We start from the raw sequence: 18301 nt of genomic DNA, 5'->3' as shown, positions 1-18301 counted from the left end.
TACGGTTCGCCTTCCAAAGCAGTCATTTCCTCCAGCTGTAAAAGAAAACACCTCAAAGCCTCTCTGTGTAACAAAAATAATACTCCTCATTATTCCTACTTATCCAGTATTTACTAGTAACAAACACAGTGCTTACAGTGATAGCCAGACATAATATAAACAAACATATTTATACAGCACAAAATCCCACCGAAAGCACACGCTGCTCCTACTGTATGATAGATCAATGTCCTATAGAAAAAATATGGAGCTGAAATACAAGTCCGACAATACCCAAGACCAGTCTAATATTGTTTCGAGTGCAGAGACTCTTCTTCTTGGGGCCATCTTCTTTATTGTTAGAATTTAATTAATTGATGGTTTTAATTATAAGGTTTTTTAATGTAATAAATATTTTAATTATGTAAATATTTTAATTATGTTTTCTAATGTAATAGCAAATATTGTGAATTGTATATTGTATGATATAATGTTTTATTATTGTAACCTTGTATTTATGCCATATTTTGTGAGCCGCCCTGAGCCTGCTGCGGCGGGGGTGGGATATAAATAAAATATTATTACTATTACTATTGTTGTTGTTGTTGGTTCAGTAGGTAAGTGGTGCTTCTTTTAATTTTTGTCTCACTTTCATGGTTTTGTTTTCATTTCTCCCTGGAACGCCTGCAAATTATCTTCATATCCTTCTGAAATGGAACGCCATTTCAGAAGGATATGAAGATAATTTACAGGCATTCCAAGGAGAAATGAAAACAAAGCCATGAAAGTGAGACAAAAATTAAAAGAAGCACCACTTACCTACTGAACCAACAATAAAGACGACGGTCCCAAGAAGAAGAGTCTCTGCACTCAAAACAATATCGGACTGGTCTTGGGTATTGTCGGACTTGTATTACAGCTCCATATTTTTTCTATAGGACATTGATCCATCATACAGTAGGAGCAGCGTGTGCTTTCGGTTCCGGAGGGATTTTGTGTTGTAGAAATATGTTTGTTTATATTTTGTCTGGCTATCACTGTAAGCACTGTGTTTGTTCCTAGTAAATACTGGATAAGTAGGAATAATGAGGAATATTATTTTTGTTACACGGAGAGACTTTGAGGTGTTCTCTTTTATAGTAACCTCCGTGGTCCCGGCTTTGATTGCCGCATTTCCTCCAGCTGAACTGATCTTGGTCACCTGCAGATCAGTTGTAATAGAGGGAAATCTCCAGCCACCGCCTGGAGGTTAGCAACTCTAAGCACAACCGAGCGGACGCCGACAACAAGACGTCCTCTACTTACGAATGTTGTCGGTGCTCTCCCTCACGATATCAGTCTTGAGAAGGTTGTCGGCCAACACGAAGGCACTTTCCTCCACAGTGTCCAGTAACATGGTCGCCGCACGCAGCTGATCACTGGCTGGCAGGTCCCTCCAAGCATTCAAAGCTTGCGGCTGGAGGAGGTTATTGACTGTCTCCACCATGGCCTGGGAAGAGGAGGAACAAGGTTGATTTCCTGAGAGCTTCTCACAATCACCTGGCCCTGATGCCCATGACATGGAGGCATACCATCCTGCAAGAACCAGACATTCTTCCAACTCAAGTTGATCAGCAAAGCGGAGTTGGGTTATACCCAGGGGTGGAATTCTAGCAGGAGCTCCTTTGCATATTAGGCCACACGCCCCTGATGTAGCCAATCCTCCAAGAGCTTGCAAGGCTCTTTTATTGTAAACTCTTGCAGGATTGGCTACTTCAGGGGTGTGTGGCCTAATATGCAAAGGAGCTCCTGCTAGAATTCCACCCCTGGTTTTACCAGATGTCAGTATCTCTTGCAAACCCAGTTAAGGGTCAAACTAGACATAACAAGGCAGCTGTGCCTGTTCACTTGTCACATACCGAAAGGAGTATGTGGGTCAGTTTACTATCAATAGGAGGCCCAGGAGAAGAGAACTCTTCCCTCACCTTGCCTCCTTTCACTTTCCTTGCTTCAGGCACTGTTTCCTCCCATTATTCTGATTTTGGAACCCAGCAGGAAAGGACAGTGCCCAGAGTGAAAGACCACTGGGAAGTAAGGTCAGCCCTCCTCACCTGTGCACCCTTTGAAATCATTAACTTCTGACCTCACTCCCTGTCATATGCGAATGGGAACATAAACGAGAGGAAAAAACCATGACCTTTCCGGTTAAGTCCCAAGAAATAATACTCAAATACTATTTCCAACACATCAGTAGGTACTGGGGAGGGAAATGCACAACGTTTCCAAGACGTCCATTCAGTAAAAAGAGCCAGTCTTGAGGCACTGCTACGTATCTTCCTTTAGAGTGTAGTTCAGTTTTGGAAACTTTTGGAGTACAAACTTCCAGAAGGTACGAGTTAGAGGCATAGGGGGAATATCAGAGGCATTCAATTTATTGTCTTTGAACTGCACTGTCTTCCTAAATGCTTGGCTGAACTCCAGTGACCAGCAAATAACCCTCGAGTGTTGCCCCCAGGGTACATTTCTGAGCTGCGGTGGAGAGATGATAGTTCAAGGAAATGCTCCACTCAAGGGAAAGTGAGAAAGGATTACTTTTCTTGCTCAGTGCATTCACAGCCACTAAATCTCGATAAAATTTCATGATAAAATGCCTGTGTTCCGAAATCATACAAGTATCAAAAACAACTAATTTCTCCACCTGGGTATGCAAGATCTTTGATGCCTGGCTTCCTATAATGCATTTCCAAAAGCCTCAGATTCCATTTCCATTCCTGTTTTTGAGATGGAGGATCCAAGGCCAGCGACACCATCAGCGTTGGACTTTGGGGCAAAAGCCTTCACCAGGTCAGCAGCCCCCTGCTCCAGAACAGCAAGTTACAGCTAGGAAGCTCTACCGGTCACAGAAAGAATGAGTAACAGGCAGGGGTGGAATTCTAGCAGAAGCTCTTTTGCATATTAGGCCACACACCCCTGACGTAGCTGATCCTCCAAGAGCTTACAAAAGCTTACATTTAAAGGGATGGGGTCCTCACAAGAGCATTAAGTCTAAAATTACCAAACTACACTATTGTCCAAGGTTTTTGCCTTTGGGGAGACATACAGGAAGTATACAGAGCTTCCATGAGGAACAGAAACAAGACTCAAGTAAGACAAACTGTGTCCAGACAGGTAAGTCTGATGGAAATGGATTGGCAAGTATTATCTATAGCAGGGGTGGCCAAGGGTAGCTCTCCAGATATTTTTTAGCCTACAACTCCCATCAGCCCCAGCCAGCATGGCCAATAGCTGGGGCTGATGGGAGTTGTAGGCAAAAAAACATCTGGAGAGCTACCCTTGGCCACCCCTGATCTACAGCAGGGGTGTCAAATGTGTGGTCCAAGGGCTGGATCAGGCCCTCACAGGGCTCTTATCAGGCCCTCAAGCACTCTCATCTGCTTCCTTCTCTTTCTTTTACTTCCTTCTGCATCACAGCTTGCTTTGCCAGGCTTGCTTAATCGCACAGGAGCTACAGAGCACAGCCTCTATTTTCTCCACTGGTTGACCAGCACATGGAGCAACCTATGTACAAAAGCTCACAATGCCCAGCCATTTCAAGCTTTCCCCTGAGGCTCAAAGCATTGACCATGAGATTTCTATAATAAATGTCAATAAATCAAAAGCAGGTTTGCATCTTACACATATACACACCTGAACAACATACCCAAGATTGCTACAGCACAAACAGTCTCCAGATTTTGATGCTATCATTCAATTCAAGAGACTGAGTAATCAGAGACAGTTAAAAAAACAAAATATTGCAAGAGCTCTCTAACATTTTAAGCATATTTTAAGTTCTTGAAAAATCTTTAATTGTGTTTGTCTGCATCCTTTATAAAGTTTATGTCTCTGCTACTTGACATTACATTTTATGACACGCGTGGCCTGGCCCAACAAGGTCTCATTTATGTCAGAACCGTCCTTCATAACAAATAAATTCTACACCCCTGATCTACAAAATTACCTTCAGAACCTCCACTCTAATTCCTCCCCCATACCCCAAGATGATAAACAACCTCCCAATTTGCATTAAATGAAAAGTAGAATTAGAAGCTGTGATTGGGAGAAGAAGAAGAAGACTGCAGATTTATACCCTGCCCTTCTCTCTGAACTCAGAGCGGCTTACAATCTCCTTTATCTTCTCCCCCCACAACAGACATCCTGTGAGGTGGGTAGGGCTGAGAGGGCTCTCCCAGCAGCTGCCCTTTCAAGGACAACTTCTGCAAGAGCTATGGCTAACCCAAGGCCATTCCAGCAGCTACAAGTGGAGGAGTGGGGAATCAAACCCGTTCTCCCAGATAAGAGTCCACACACTTCACCACTACACCAAACTGGCTCTCTCCTTCTGAACACTCCATACTGTCAGTTAAAACCACTCAATAAGCCCTGCTCTCCATGCCCCTGCCTGAAGGGATGAGGGCAATACCATCCAGAGACATGGGCTTTTCATAGGGTTACCAGCTCTGGGTTGGGAAATAGCTGAAGATTTTGGGGTGCAGCCTGGGGAGGGCAGGGTTTGGGCAGGGAGGGACTTCAAGGTGAAACCATTTTCTCTTGGTATATTGACCCATGCCATCTGGAGATCAGTTGTAATAGCAGATCTCGAGCCACTACCTGGGGGTCAAGAACTGGGGCTAAGCAGGATTGCTCGAGCCACTACCTGGAGCTAAGCAGAATTGGCCCTGGTTAATATTTGGATGGGAGACCACTAGGGAATACCAGAGTCATGACACAGAGGTAGGCAATGGCAAACCACCTCTGAACTTCTCTTGCCTTGAAAACCCTTTGCAGTTGCCATAAATCGGGTATGACTTTTAGGCTGCTTACAGATGGGCAGTTTGGGGTGACCCAGAGACGCCTCAGAAACCAACCAGAAAAACCTGTCCAAACATACACATCTGCCGCCCACCTTCGTCCCGTACTCACCCCGTCCTCCGGTATCCTCAGAGCAGCTCAAAAAGCTATCGCTTTTGAAGTCGTAGCAAATTTCTGAGCCACATGCCAGTTGCCTCTATGGCAGATGTGGAAGTGCGCGAGGCGGATTGGTGGTGTGAATCCACCAATCCGCTCTAGGTGCTCGCTGGTATTCTTTTTTTCTTTTTAAAAACTGCCCAGAGAGCATGAGCACTCAAACTGCATCAAGGGAATGGTGCACTACAGCCATCTGACTGCACCAAGCCGCCCCGCGGCAGGATAGCGGTGCCTTGTGCTGGAGCATGTGGACAGTTTAGGCTGCTTCTTTTTGAGCCTGCCCGATTCGGGATGCCTTCCATTCACCCCAAATTGCCCATTTGTAAGCAGCCTTACAATACTTTTTTCATCACCAACTGGAACCTTAGAAGAATACGGGTCTTTTTCAAGAACCAAAGACAGACAGAAACTTCTACAGAGAGCTTCTCCTGGGCCCCAACTAAGATCAAGGGCATCTGACAAATTACATTTCAGAATCAGTGAAGAGTTAGACGACAACAAGGACAGAACATGGATTCTAAAAGGTCAAACGAATAATGGTTATTAGGTTGTACCTATGCACCCAACACTAATTAGAACTTCTATTCTGAGCATCTTTGGAAAGTGTAAATATCAATGGAATGTTACAATATCATAGTAGCCGGTAATTTTAATAACGTGGTAATCCTTCTTTAAATAAAATTGGGAAAATTAAAACTGAAAAATGTTAAAAAGCATCTTGCCTTTTTTTTTTTTTAAAGGAGGGTGGTGGGGAGGCAGAGCAAATGAAAGATGTATGGAGGTCATTACAGCCCAGACAAACACGGTTCACTTCTTATTCAGTAGAACATCACTCTTTTTCTAAAATAGATACCTTTTTATTGCCCCCAATATTTTAAATAATAAAATGTGGAATTGGAATAAAAGATGTCTCAGACTGTGTGCTGATAGCTCTAAAGTATAAAAGACACATGAGATATGATTGAGTGTGCAGATTAAATGATGTGCTTGAAAAAGTTATGCTCCTTGCAATAAAGACTTTTTTTTTTTAAACCAAGTTATACTTGGACCTGATCAGGTTCCAGGGTTTATCTGTGTCTCCTAGGCTTATGCTCAGAAGGGGGGTTAAGATTTCATCAGTCTTGGCCAGCGATAACAAATTCATTACATGACTCCCCAAGCTCAGGAGTTTGGTTTGCGGTATTTGATTTCTTTTTTTTTTGCAACCTCCATCCAAGAAGCAGAGCTTGAACCGCTCTGGATCTTGGCAATGTTACAGCCATTCTTCTCTGAGTGCTGTTGAGTTGTCGGTTTTTAAAATGTTTTTATTGTATTTTATTGTTTTATCATATGCTGTACTCCGCCCTGAGCCCTACAGGGAATGGGCGGAAGAGAAATATACTAAAATAAATAAATAAATAAATTCTGCCAATGTGTCACTGGCATAACTCGTGACACAGGGTTAGGATTGCTGGGTCTTACTGTCTCAAGGGTGGGGGTGGGTGGGAGGGAGGGAGCTTTCTGGGAGGGGGGGGCAGGACAATGTCACTGCATGTGATGCCCCCAACGTGATAATGTCACGTGGAAGTGATGTCATCATGTTGGGGATGTTGCATGGTCTTGCTTTGGTATTCTGGGCAAAACTATGGTCACCGTAGACTCAACCATTTTACGTGTATCCAGTTATGTATTTTCAGTTCCTGCCTCCCTTAATATGCATAAGAAACCAAAAAGAGGAAGCCGGTACTAATCTGGGAAACAATACCAAAAAACGACACAGCTAAAATTACCGGCGCAATAACACATATAAAGATCAATTTATACATAAATGAAGTCAATTCCTGATATGAGTCTCACACGTTTCAAACGTGCAAAACTGCACTCTCACAAAAATACTTGACTCATCGGAGAGCCGCTAAAAGCAGAAGCTGTAGTCCGTTCTCGAATATTTAAAGTCCACTGAACTCTTGAAGATTTCAAATGGGAACAAAATCCCTTCTCTTTGCACCAGTGAAAAGGAAGGCAAGAATCTCGCCAATTTAGAATCCGATAATGGGGCCGCAGGCTGGAACCGGCCGTTTCACTGTAGAGCTTCATTGGACATTCAGATCGGGGCATTATTCAGGGCTGTGCATTTTACAATTCTTCTCTAAACCTGACGAGTCACAAAGCTGGCTCCTCCCAGGACGTCCAGCATCTTTTGCGTTGGTTTTTTTGTATTGTTTCCCTTAATATGCAAGGCAAGGTTGGTTCAAGGCATTTTCTCAACACAAGCTAGGTAGTCCCATCTCCTCAGAGTCCCGTGATGCCACTGGGCCTTAACTTGGGACACTTCGTGGGGTGATGCTAGTCCTGTGCCACTCGTAGCTGGGGACCAGCTGAGAGCACCTGTGGACCACTGGCAACTCCTTCATTGTGCCATTCATGGAATCGTAGAATGGGAATGCGCCATACAGGCCATCTAGTCCAACCCCCTGCTCAATGCAGGATCAGCCTAGAACATCCCTGACATGTGTTTGTCCAGCCGCTGCTTAAAGACTGCCAATGGATGGGGAGCTTACTACCTCCATTGGTAGCTGATTCCACCACTGAAAAACTCTTACTGTAAATCCCCCCCCCCCTAATATCCAGTTGATACCTTCCCACCCTTAATTTAAACTCATTATTACGAGTCCTTTCCTCTGCTGGCAATAGGAACAGCTTCCTGCCCTCCTCTAAGCGACAGCCCTTCAAATACTTATAGAGACAGAGCAATCGTGATATTTATAGACAGGGGTGGAATTCTAGCAGGAGCTCCTTTGCATATTAGGCCACACACCCCTGATGTAGCCAATCTTCCAAGAGCTTACAAGGCTCTTTTTTGTAAGCTCTTGGAGGATTGGCTACATCAGGGGTGTGCGGCCTAATACGCAAAGGAGCTCCTGCTATAGTTCCACCCCTGCTTATAGAAAGCAATTCCATGGACACCTGGGTGATTTGGCCTGAGAAACTGCCCCTGAGGTGTAGCTCCCTTTGCACTGATCACCACTCCCATCCCATTTTCCACAGGCAGGGCCAAGGGAGCCATTTCCCCCCCTCAACAGTGTGCTTTGCAGATCCAAAGTCACAGGGCAAACATTTAATAGGTGTGCTTCTCAACGCCTTTTGTCTTTTTTATTCCCCCCAAAGTTGACGGATTAAAAAATTATTCAGTGCCAGATGGCATTCGAAGGCGATATTATGCGCCGTAAGATGGTTGTACTGCATCGTACATTAGGCATAAGGTAAATTGCTCCTTCGGGTCCCATGGGGAGCCAAAAATGCATCTGGGTGTGGACCATCCGGCAAAGATTGATGGTTGTAGCAGCTGTTGTACAAGACAAGCACAACGACGGCAGGCAGGCTGCTGATATTCTAGGAGAGAGTCTGACTGCTGGGGTCTAACCCTTTTTAGTAGTCTCACTAACACTATTTGTCTATGTCATATGAGTAAATGGAGGGAGCTATTTTAGAGGCAGCTAAAACCCCTTCTTTCTATGCTCGTGCTTTCCTTATTTTCTTGCGCAGCTCCTGGGGATGACCAGAATTAGGTGATCACAGTATACCACATAATCCTTTTTGAGATGTTAGCGCAGGAGTCCACAGACTTTTAAAGCCTGCAGGCACCCTGGGATTCTGACACAGTGCGGTGAGCACAGCTACAAAATGGCTGTTGCAGGAGGTGGAGACAGCCACAAAATGGCTGCCAGAGCTTAACTTCAGCCACACAGCAAAGGTTTTTGTGCTCTGATGGCAGCTGCTGCCAAAGATTTAAAAACTCCACAGCTAGCTGACAATCAAGACTTAATGAGCAAAATCCTCACCCACTTTTTTAAAATAGCGGGCACCAGAAAAGATGTCAGCAGGCACCATGGGGCCCAGGGCCTTTTCTTTTTAGCAGGAGCTCCTTTGCATATTAGGCCACACACCCTGGATATAGCCAATCCTCCTGGAGCTTAAACCAGGCCCTGTACTAAGAGCCCTGTAAGCTCCTGGAGGATTGGCTACATGAGGGGTCTGTGGCCTAACATGCAAAGGAGTTCAGGTTACAAAAAAAACCCTGATGGTGCCTCTGGGCACTGCATTGTGGATCCTGGCTTAGTGGAAAAACTGAGTTTGTAACACACTCAGCTCTTTGGAACTAGACAAACCAGTATACCAAAAGCTGGCCATGAAAAACGTTAACACCATTGTACTAATTGCATCTTTGACACCCAAGCATCATAGTCTGATGGTCCATATATTGGGATTTTCCTGTAGCCAAATATCTTTGGCCAATCACAGCATGTCACAGTGTAAGGCGCATTGAATATGAGCTGATTCACAGCAGCATAGTGGTTAACAGCATGAGGAAGGGTACAGTAAATTCCAGGCTAACCCTAAAGCAAAACCACCGTAATTTATCATTAGAACTTCTTCTGCAATATGGGGGCAATAATGCTGACCTATCTTGCCATGTTGTTGTAAGCATTCCAGTGATACGAATGCAAAGAATAGTGACCTTCAACATGTACCCGCCAATGAGTTTCCTGGAGGGGGAGGATCATCACTTCTTCTCCAAAGCAAAGAACAAATCCTGGCTCGTGTCCATCTCACTGGAGTTGGAGACACATCAGAAGACCCCCGGAGACTTTGTGCCTATAGGGAGCCTCCATCTGGAATATACTTTGCTTGGAACATCCCAGCATTTTGCAAGAAGGTCCCAGCTCCCATGGCAGTCATTTGATACTGGTGTCCATTACCTGTTTTCAAGATTCAAAAACTGCCCACAGGTAAAACAAGGCTAGGAACCTCAGGGAACTGCAGAAGTACTAAGACTGGGAACTGTACAAGCACTAAGCATTGTTGATAACCATTCAGTTGTGTTTGATTCTTGGCAATTCTACGGGCCAGCTCTCTCCATGTTTTCTGATCTTGTACTGCTTCTTTGAGTTGTTCCATGCTCAGGCTGGTGATGACTTTTATGGTGTCTAGCCATAAGACCCTGAGCCACCTCAGTGGGGAGGGCGGGATATAAATCCATTAAAAGGAAATGAAAAATGAAATTGTGTTCTTTGGTGGCCTGGTTTCCTTTTGCCGCTATCCCATCCAAGCATAATTGCTTTTTCTAGTGAGTTCTTCTGCATGGCATGGCCGAAATAAGTCAGTCACAGTTTTGTGATTTTTTTCCTTCCAGTGGCACGTCTGGTTTTATGTGGTCCAATATTTGCTTGTCACCTTACTAAGCATTACCAGAAATTAAAACTAAACGTCCCCGAAGTCACTCAGCTGTATTTAGAATCCAATAGTCCCTCTAAGCTGTGGAGTCTTGTGAACAAAAGTTCTACTTCGTGAGCTACTGGCATTAATGTTGTGAGCTACTGCATAACTTAGTTTGCTCTGGGGTAATTTTTGCTGAGCTAAGACAAAAATGGGTGAGCTGGAGGCGAAAAAACTGCGAGCTAGCTCACACTAATTCATCTTAGAGGGAACACTGGTAGAATCCAACCTTGTACTACAGAGAGCCAGTTTGCTGTAGTGGTTAAGAGTGTGGACTCTTATCTGGGACAACGGGTTTGATTCACCAATCCTTGATTTGCAGCTGCAGGAAAGGCCTTGAGTCAGCCATAGCTCTTGCAGAGCTTCTGTGAGAGTTCTCTCAGCCCCATCTACCTCACAGGGTGTCTGTTGTGGAGGAAGATGATAAAGGAGATTGTAAGCTATTCAGAGAGAAGGGCGGGGTATAATTCTATGGTCTTCTTCTTCTCAGCCGTACACATATTTTCATTGACGTGCCACCTGGCTAGCAGGGATTGTGAGCAGGAAAACTTCCCATTGCACCAAAACGTCCCCTTTCCCTATCTTGTCTGCTGCAACTCCTTGGCCAAGGTCACAAAAAAAGAAAAACAATCTTTGCCTTGAGCTGCATGCCGTTCATTTTCACACCACACAACGTAAAATAGATTAATCGCCACACTGCTGCTGCGCATTTCTCCTTCTACAAGATATAATAAAATTGGGAAGTTGATTATCCAGCACGGTGCCAACATCTCTGTAAAAGTCTGTGTTACTGTAAGAAAGCCCAACCGCTGATTTACACTCAAGGTATTTTTCATCATCTGCATCCAGCTGCTTCGGCTGCCAGAGGCCAAAGAATAATTACTTTTTAAAAAACCACAAGAATTGGAGAGCATGGGGGCTTCTTCAAAGAGATCTGGCTCGCTTCAGAATCTTCCTTCACGGCGACAGTGCTTCAAAAACCTGCAAGACCTATTTGACCAGGGATAAGAAAGGGTAGCGAGGAGCTAGAAGAGGCACAGAGAAGGAGTTGGAGCACCTTCCCTGCAAGGAAAAACAAAAAGCTTGCGGCTTTCAAATTGAAAAAAGAAAAAAAAAAAGGACAACTAAGTGGCAACATCATAGAGGCTTACAAATGCATGAAAACCTTGTGGAAGACAGAGGTAACTTTTTATCTTATATTTTTCTGATATAGATAGATGGCTATAATATTAACATACACACACGGAGAACCTGCAAGAACATTTAACCTTCCTTCACAATTTCTCAGTTGTTTCCCTGGCAGCCCCTGTATTAGCTTCCCTTTTCCCTGCTTCCTTCTTTCCCTCTCACCCACCAGCCAACCCACTTTTAGCTGCCCCTTGTCTTCTGTTATCCTTCCTTCTCCAAGCTAAAGAGCCCCAAGCGTTTTAACCTTTCTTCATAGGGAAAGTGTTCCAAACCTTTAATCATTCTAGTTGCCCTTTTCTGCACTTTTCCCAATGCTATAATATCCTTTTTGAGGTGCGGTGACCAGAATTGTACACAGTATTCCAAATGAGACCGCACCATCGTTTTATACAGGGGCATTATGATACTGGCTGATTTGTTTTCAATCCCCTTCCTAATAATTCCCAGCATGGTGTTGGCCTTTCTTATTGCAATTGCACACTGTCTTGACATTTTCAGTGAGTTATCTACCACGACCCCAAGATCTCTCTCTTGGTCAGTCTCTGCCAGTTCACACCCCATCAACTTGTATTTGTAGCTGGGATTTTTGGCCCCAATGTGCATTACTTTGCACTTGGCCACACTGAACCTCATCTGCCACATTGATGCCCACTCACCCAGCCTCAACAGATCCCTTTGGAGTGCCTCACAATCCTCTCTGGCTCTCACCACCCTGAACAATTTAGTGTCATCTGCAAACTTGGCCACTTCACTGCTCACTCCCAACTCCAAATCATTAACAAACAAGTTAAAGAGCATGGGACCCAGTACTGAGCCCTGTGGCACCCCACTGCTTACCGTCTTCCACTGCTTCCCATCCACCAACCAACCTACCTTTTAACCTTTTAACTGTCCCCTATCTTCAGTTTTATCATTTATTTATTTAATTTATATTTCCCCTTTCTTTCCAATGGGGCTCAAGCAGCTTACATCGTCCTCCTCTCTTCAATTTTATTGTCATCTCAACCCTGTGAGGTAAGTTAGGCTGAGAGTACATGACTGGCCCAGTAAGCTTCTATGATCTTAATCTGAAACTCAAATCACTACGCCACACCAGCTTTTGTGTGGTGGCTGATGTTTAACAATAGCAAGCCGCTGTGTCATGCAAGTTGGATGGCTGCAATACATAATACTGGATCTCATAGTCACCCAATGAATGTAACCAGAAAGACATCCATAACCGACAAACACACACTCACCCTGACTTTGTCACATAATGCTACATTATTGTGTGGACAGATGTGGTGATAGTTATTGGCTAAGTTGACTTCAAAACTATGCTTGGACAAATGCATGGAAAATAGGTCTTCCCACAGACACATTTACATCTTTCAACACGTAAGTAAGGGAGCGTTGATACGCTGATGGCATTAAAGAAGCAAACCACGTACTGCAAGTAAAAAGGTTTCTCATGAGCACTGGTCCCAACTGGAATTTTTTATTCTATTACCGAAGATGTGGCTTGAAGAAGGATGCCTATTGTCGCATGACTGAGAAATCGAGGGCTGTGGTCACACAGAAAATATTGGAGCATATTCTCATTGAACTATTTTCTGTTATTGACCATATATTATTGTTCTTCTGACGTTATGTATTGTTGAAGTTGGATGTACCATTGATATATGCTTCGCGAACCATATTTGAAAGATCAATACACGTTATGATTTATAAACGTTTATTAATAATCAATATCCACTACAAGATTAGCTACTGGAAGATTCTGTGTTATTTACATTTGCACAGCTGGTTTGCTGTTATACCTGTTAACACTGTGTTTCCCCATATCTTTTATTGTTGTATTTACATACGTGGGGGTTGGCAACCCTAAATCCGGGGTCCCTATATGCTTCTTCACTATTGACAATCCGCATTATGGGGAGAGGCGTACAAGTTTTGGACTCACTCCTGCATTTTCCTGCAAGGGTAAACTGTGTGCCCAGTACCTGTGTGAACAAAGGCTCTTACATGCCAGAGGGACGGCAGAGTCCTGTAACCTTCTAGATGCAATTATCTCCACAACAGCAGCAGGCACCGCTGAGCCACTGACTCACCGTTGACATTTCTCCAGCATCTACGAAAACGGTGAATACTCTGCAGTCTGAACATGTTCAAAAGAGCTCTCCCTCTGCCTGACATGACTTTTTTTTAAAAAAAAGTTGCTTCATTTATTCCTCGTCCTTCTCCCCAACGGCAGCACAAAGCGGCTTTAACAGCATCGTTCTCCTCTCCATTTTATCCTCATAACAATAACCCTGTGAGGTAGGTTAGGCTGAAAGAAAGAACAGCTGGGCCAGGGTCACCCAGCAAACTTCCATGGCAAAAACTGGCATTTGAACCTGGGTCTACCTGTTCCTAAGAACCCCGTGGCGCAGAGTGGTAAAGCGGCAGTACTGAAGTCAGAACCCTCTGCTCACGACCTGAGTTCGATCCCAGCGAAAGCTGGTTCAGGTAGCCAGCTCCAGGTTGACTCAGCCTTCCATCCTTCCGAGGTTGGTAAAATGAGTACCCAGCTTGCTGGGGGGAAAGTGTAGAGGACTGGGGAAGGCAATGGCAAACCACCCCATAAAAAATCTGCCATGAAAACGTTGCGAAAGCAACATCACCCCAGAGTTGAAAGCGACTGGTGCTTGCACAGGGGACTACCTTTTACCTACCTGTTCCTAGCTTGACACTCTGACCACTAAAGCACTTCAGTTCGATGTGCTGCAATGTCTCTTTCCTGCCTATTTCCCCACCCTGTCAGAATTCCTCCTTACTGGCTGTCCGTCTTCCCTGTTTCTTCTGGATCCTCTTTGCCCCATCTCTCAACTCTGTATCCTTTGACTGCAGATATTTCTCTTCCCATTAAAGCTGGTCTCATATCGTCAGACCTGTCCTTTGTTTGACCCACCTCATTTCTAGCATCCTCTCCTCTCAACCTCTCCACAGCCGAATTTGCTCATAACCTCTTCATGACTGCGTTCCTCACTGCTTTGTCTGCCAGCCCCCATTTCCCTAAGTAACCCCCTCCCAAGAGCCAGTTTGGTGTAGTGGTTAAGTGTGTGGACTCTTATCTGGGAGAACCGGGCTTGATTCTCCACTCCTCATGCACCTGCTTGAAGTGACCTTGGGTCAGCCACAAGTTCTCGCAGAGCTGTTCCTCTCGAGAGCAGTTTCTGTCAGAGCTCTCTCAGTCCCACCTACCTCACAGAGTGTCTGTTGTGGGGAGAGGAAGGGAAAGGAGATTGTAAGCCCCTCTGAGACTCCTTTGGCTAGTGAAGGGCGGGGTATACATCCAACCTCTTATCTTCTTCTTCTTCTCCTCTATCCTTGCCACCATCTGCCCCTCTCCTTCAGAACCCAACTGAGGGGTTTGAAGCAACTTGATTGTTCCAGAGTCCTTTGTATTAGGAAAATACTCAAGAGGGCTGAAGATACTGAAATTTAACACTAGCGCCAAACTGTTTTAATGTTTTAATTGTTTACATCATTCAATGTTTTAATGGTTAAAGCTCAGTATTGTAAAGGTTTTATTGATGCGAGCTGCCCTGAGCCTGCTTCGGCGGGGGGGGATATAAATCCAATAAAATAAAATAAAATAGATTAAAAAATAAACATTAAAAGATTTTTTTCAAGCGACTTATGTCGTTTTTCACTAGCCCCCTGAAAGAATACCCCGAAGCACTGTCAGTGAGAGGAAACGGTAGACTTGAACTAGGCGATTACTGCCGAAAGCAAGAAAAGTGCACTTCGACCCAAGGAAACGGCTCCCTTGCGCCAAAAGGCCCAGGTCTTATAGCTCTGCTTGCTGTGCCACGGATGGTGCCTATTGCTCCATCCGCTTCCTCAGCGCCTGGCTCTGCATCCTTGCGTGGATGATTCATTCTTTGGGAGATCAAAGGCTACCTCTGAGCCTCTGCTTGGAGGAGACATGCACTTCTTCCCTCCCAATTGGGCCGGCGACAAGGAAGCTGGGCTTTGCGAGCGATTCAAACAACAAACTGCCGTTGCCGGGAAACGCCAGCTCCTCCCCTGCCCTCCGCGGGCACAACCAGTTCTCTGATCAAACAACGCTAGTACACGTCCTAGTGTATATTACTGTCTGGTTGTCAGAGACCTATTGGAGAGCGGCCCCAATATCACCTCTAACACAAGGGACCGTTTTTCTCAAGGCCTACCTCTATTCTTTGGTTTATTTTAGTTCTGGGAAAATGGTGAGCACTTATCCACATACAGCCTTTTCAGGAGTGGAAAAATGTGTCAAGCGTCCTCCTCCTTTCTTTTCTATAGCACCGGAGAACCTTTTCTTGAATTCAAAAAAGAAAGCTAACAGGCATCCCGGTTTACCGGGGTTACCTTTGTACAGTTATCTGCTGCTCCTGTCGTACAAATGGGCTAGCAACATCACAAAATGCCGCAAAGGAAGCTGGCTCCCTTTCTCCAAAACAAAAACAAGCAAAAAAATGATACACGCCCCCCCCCCCCCCCGAATTAGGACTGTGGCATTGTTTTTATCGAAGCCCTTTCTCCAATCTCCTTTTGCTCGAATTTCCTCTTAGTTACTGATAAGCTGTTGCAAGTTCATAATGCCTACTTCAAACGGGAGGGCAGCATTCAAGCAGCAGACTGAAAGCTGGCACAAGGATCCCCACGAATACTGGCTGCGCAAAGGCTATTCCACAGAGCTTGTATAGCCGTGGGAGGGCCTGGACCCCGCCGAATATCAAAGAGAACACTGTAATCCTTATATAAAAGGGTCAAAAAAGCAAACTAGAAAGCCGTTAGCCTCTGCCGGGGTGCTGATGACAGATGAACCCATTTGTCTTTTATGGTTTTAATTAAACAAGAAAAATCTGTCATTTGGCTAAATGTCTTTACATTGTTTTTGTCTTGGAGTGGCCTCTCCACGCGGTGCGGCTTCCGGCCATTGTTCAGTCCTTTTTCGTGTAAATTATCATGTTCGACAACAGATCAAAGGGTGTTTTGTGTTGTTGCTTTTACTCCCTAATCGGAGCACAAGGGAGTGCACCAAAGACAATTTCATAAAGGGATGGCAGCCAATTCTCCATGGCAGCCGATCCCTTTCTGTCCATTATCAATGAATGCAAGTGTCCAAACACAAAGGGGCTATTCATCAGCTTCGACCACCCAATTACTGAAGCACTTATTCACACCACTCACTTATAATTCTCAATAAACTATTTTCACTGTGTCATCCGAAACAGCTAGATTCAAGTCCAGTAGCACCTCAGAGATCAACAAGATTTTTGGTGTATACGCTTTTGAGAATTAATGCTCCCTTCTGTCAGATACAAGTTGGGGAGATTTCCGATTCCGCCTGATGAGGGAGGGCGTCCGAGCTGTAGCTCTGCCCGATTAGGACTTTATTTTATATCTCTGCAACTTTTTTTAGCCTACTGTGTATGGTACATATTAGTGAACTGTTTTACGTGAGAAATTCTTCTGAGATGCAAGTTGGAAAGTTGTATCTGGCCAAGGGAGCACTGACTGGACTTGAAGCGAGATGTTCTACTGTAGACCCACACAATTATCCTTTGAATCTATCCTGAGATAATACTTAACTGTTGCACTGAAGATTCTAAATTGAGAGCGACGGGGCCTTTGGACAAAGGATGCAGTGTATAACATGATGGCTGGGTCCAGACTGACATTTTGAGCCAATAGATGGACAGAAAACGGGCGGAGCAAAAAAGCACGACCAAATGCACACGACTGCTTCCCGTCCCGCTCCCAACCCATCAAGGGCCATCCCACTCGTGCCGCAGAAAGCTTCCCCTTTGGAAGTAGTAATTTTTTGAGGTGCAAGTGGGATAGCCCTCGGATGGGTTGGGGGTGGGACAGGAGGCAGACGTGTGTGTTTGTTTATGCTTCTTTGCTCCGCCCATGTCCCGTCCATCCACTGACTCAAAATGCTGGTCTAAATCCAGCCCAAGTGTCTTCTCTTAAAAATGAATGTATTTTCATAAACTCAGCAGAGGACTTGGGTAGAATAGAGAAGTCCGAGTGACAATTACATTGGTTGTCTTGGAACCTTGGATGAAGGAACAAACAGGTGTCTAGGAGTCCTACCTTGCAGCCTATGTTATGTGCTGTTGACCAGGCTATTCCTGTAAGATGGCAGCGAGGGAGGTACAGTGATGGGAGGAGATTTGTTTCACGAAAGGTGGGCAAGATACAGAGATGCTCTGACCCCTTCTAATTTCTGTCCCATCCTAAGGAATGACAGTGTGCAGGCTCAGTTAATCCCTTTCTCTTTGACCTTAATGCTGTGTAATGCCAGCTGGTAAAAAACAAGGCTTCCAGTCTCCAGTAGACTTTCCTGAAGGGATGCTTTGACCTGATATGCTTGACCAAGACCTAGGTAGGCGAGGTAGCTCCCCTTACCCAGCTTACTCTCCCAGGACAGTTGAACCTCCATCAACTGAGGGATGGGGGTGGAGGTGTTGAGTGGTTGTCCTTGTCTGAGACTGTTTTCCTTTCCAGAGGATCCCTGTGCCAAGCATCACTGGCCTTGAATATGTTGGCCTGACTTGGGATAGCGGGGAGAGGATAGGAGTCCTATTGGTACACCGTTCACCTAGCTCACCAATGGACTCCCTTCTGTGGCTATCAAAGGCAATGGCTGAGGGGACATTGCGTTTCCCTAGACTTGAGAGCTGTGAAGAAATGCATTTTCTCCTGGGAGGTTGGCAACGAGTCCCAATTTCCTCTGTGCATTTTAACTATTCTTTTGCTCTGAGCTGAGAACAGGCAAGGGAGGGAGGGAGGGAGATCCGCCCACCTCCATACAAATGCTAATGGAGCTAGCAGGAGATAATGGGTGGGGCAAACTCTCCCCCTTCTCCAAGCAGGG

At 45.0% G+C, this 18301-nt stretch overlaps 1 protein-coding gene across 21 annotated transcripts in view; it reads right to left on the bottom strand.

Annotated features, from left to right (window-relative positions):
• Positions 1–18301, bottom strand: part of ADGRL3 (adhesion G protein-coupled receptor L3) — an 813661-nt gene that overhangs the window by 226702 nt on the left and 568658 nt on the right. For all 21 annotated transcript variants that reach the window (XM_060236824.1, XM_060236827.1, XM_060236810.1 and 18 more), the window contains one exon: positions 1285–1468. In XM_060236824.1, coding sequence (XP_060092807.1) covers positions 1285–1468 — 184 coding nt within the window. The remainder of the gene's footprint in view (positions 1–1284; positions 1469–18301) is intronic.

This window comes from Heteronotia binoei, chromosome 4, assembly GCF_032191835.1.
Source record: "Heteronotia binoei isolate CCM8104 ecotype False Entrance Well chromosome 4, APGP_CSIRO_Hbin_v1, whole genome shotgun sequence".
NCBI lineage: Eukaryota > Metazoa > Chordata > Lepidosauria > Squamata > Gekkonidae > Heteronotia > Heteronotia binoei.
This window is presented reverse-complemented; position numbering and strand designations above follow the sequence as displayed.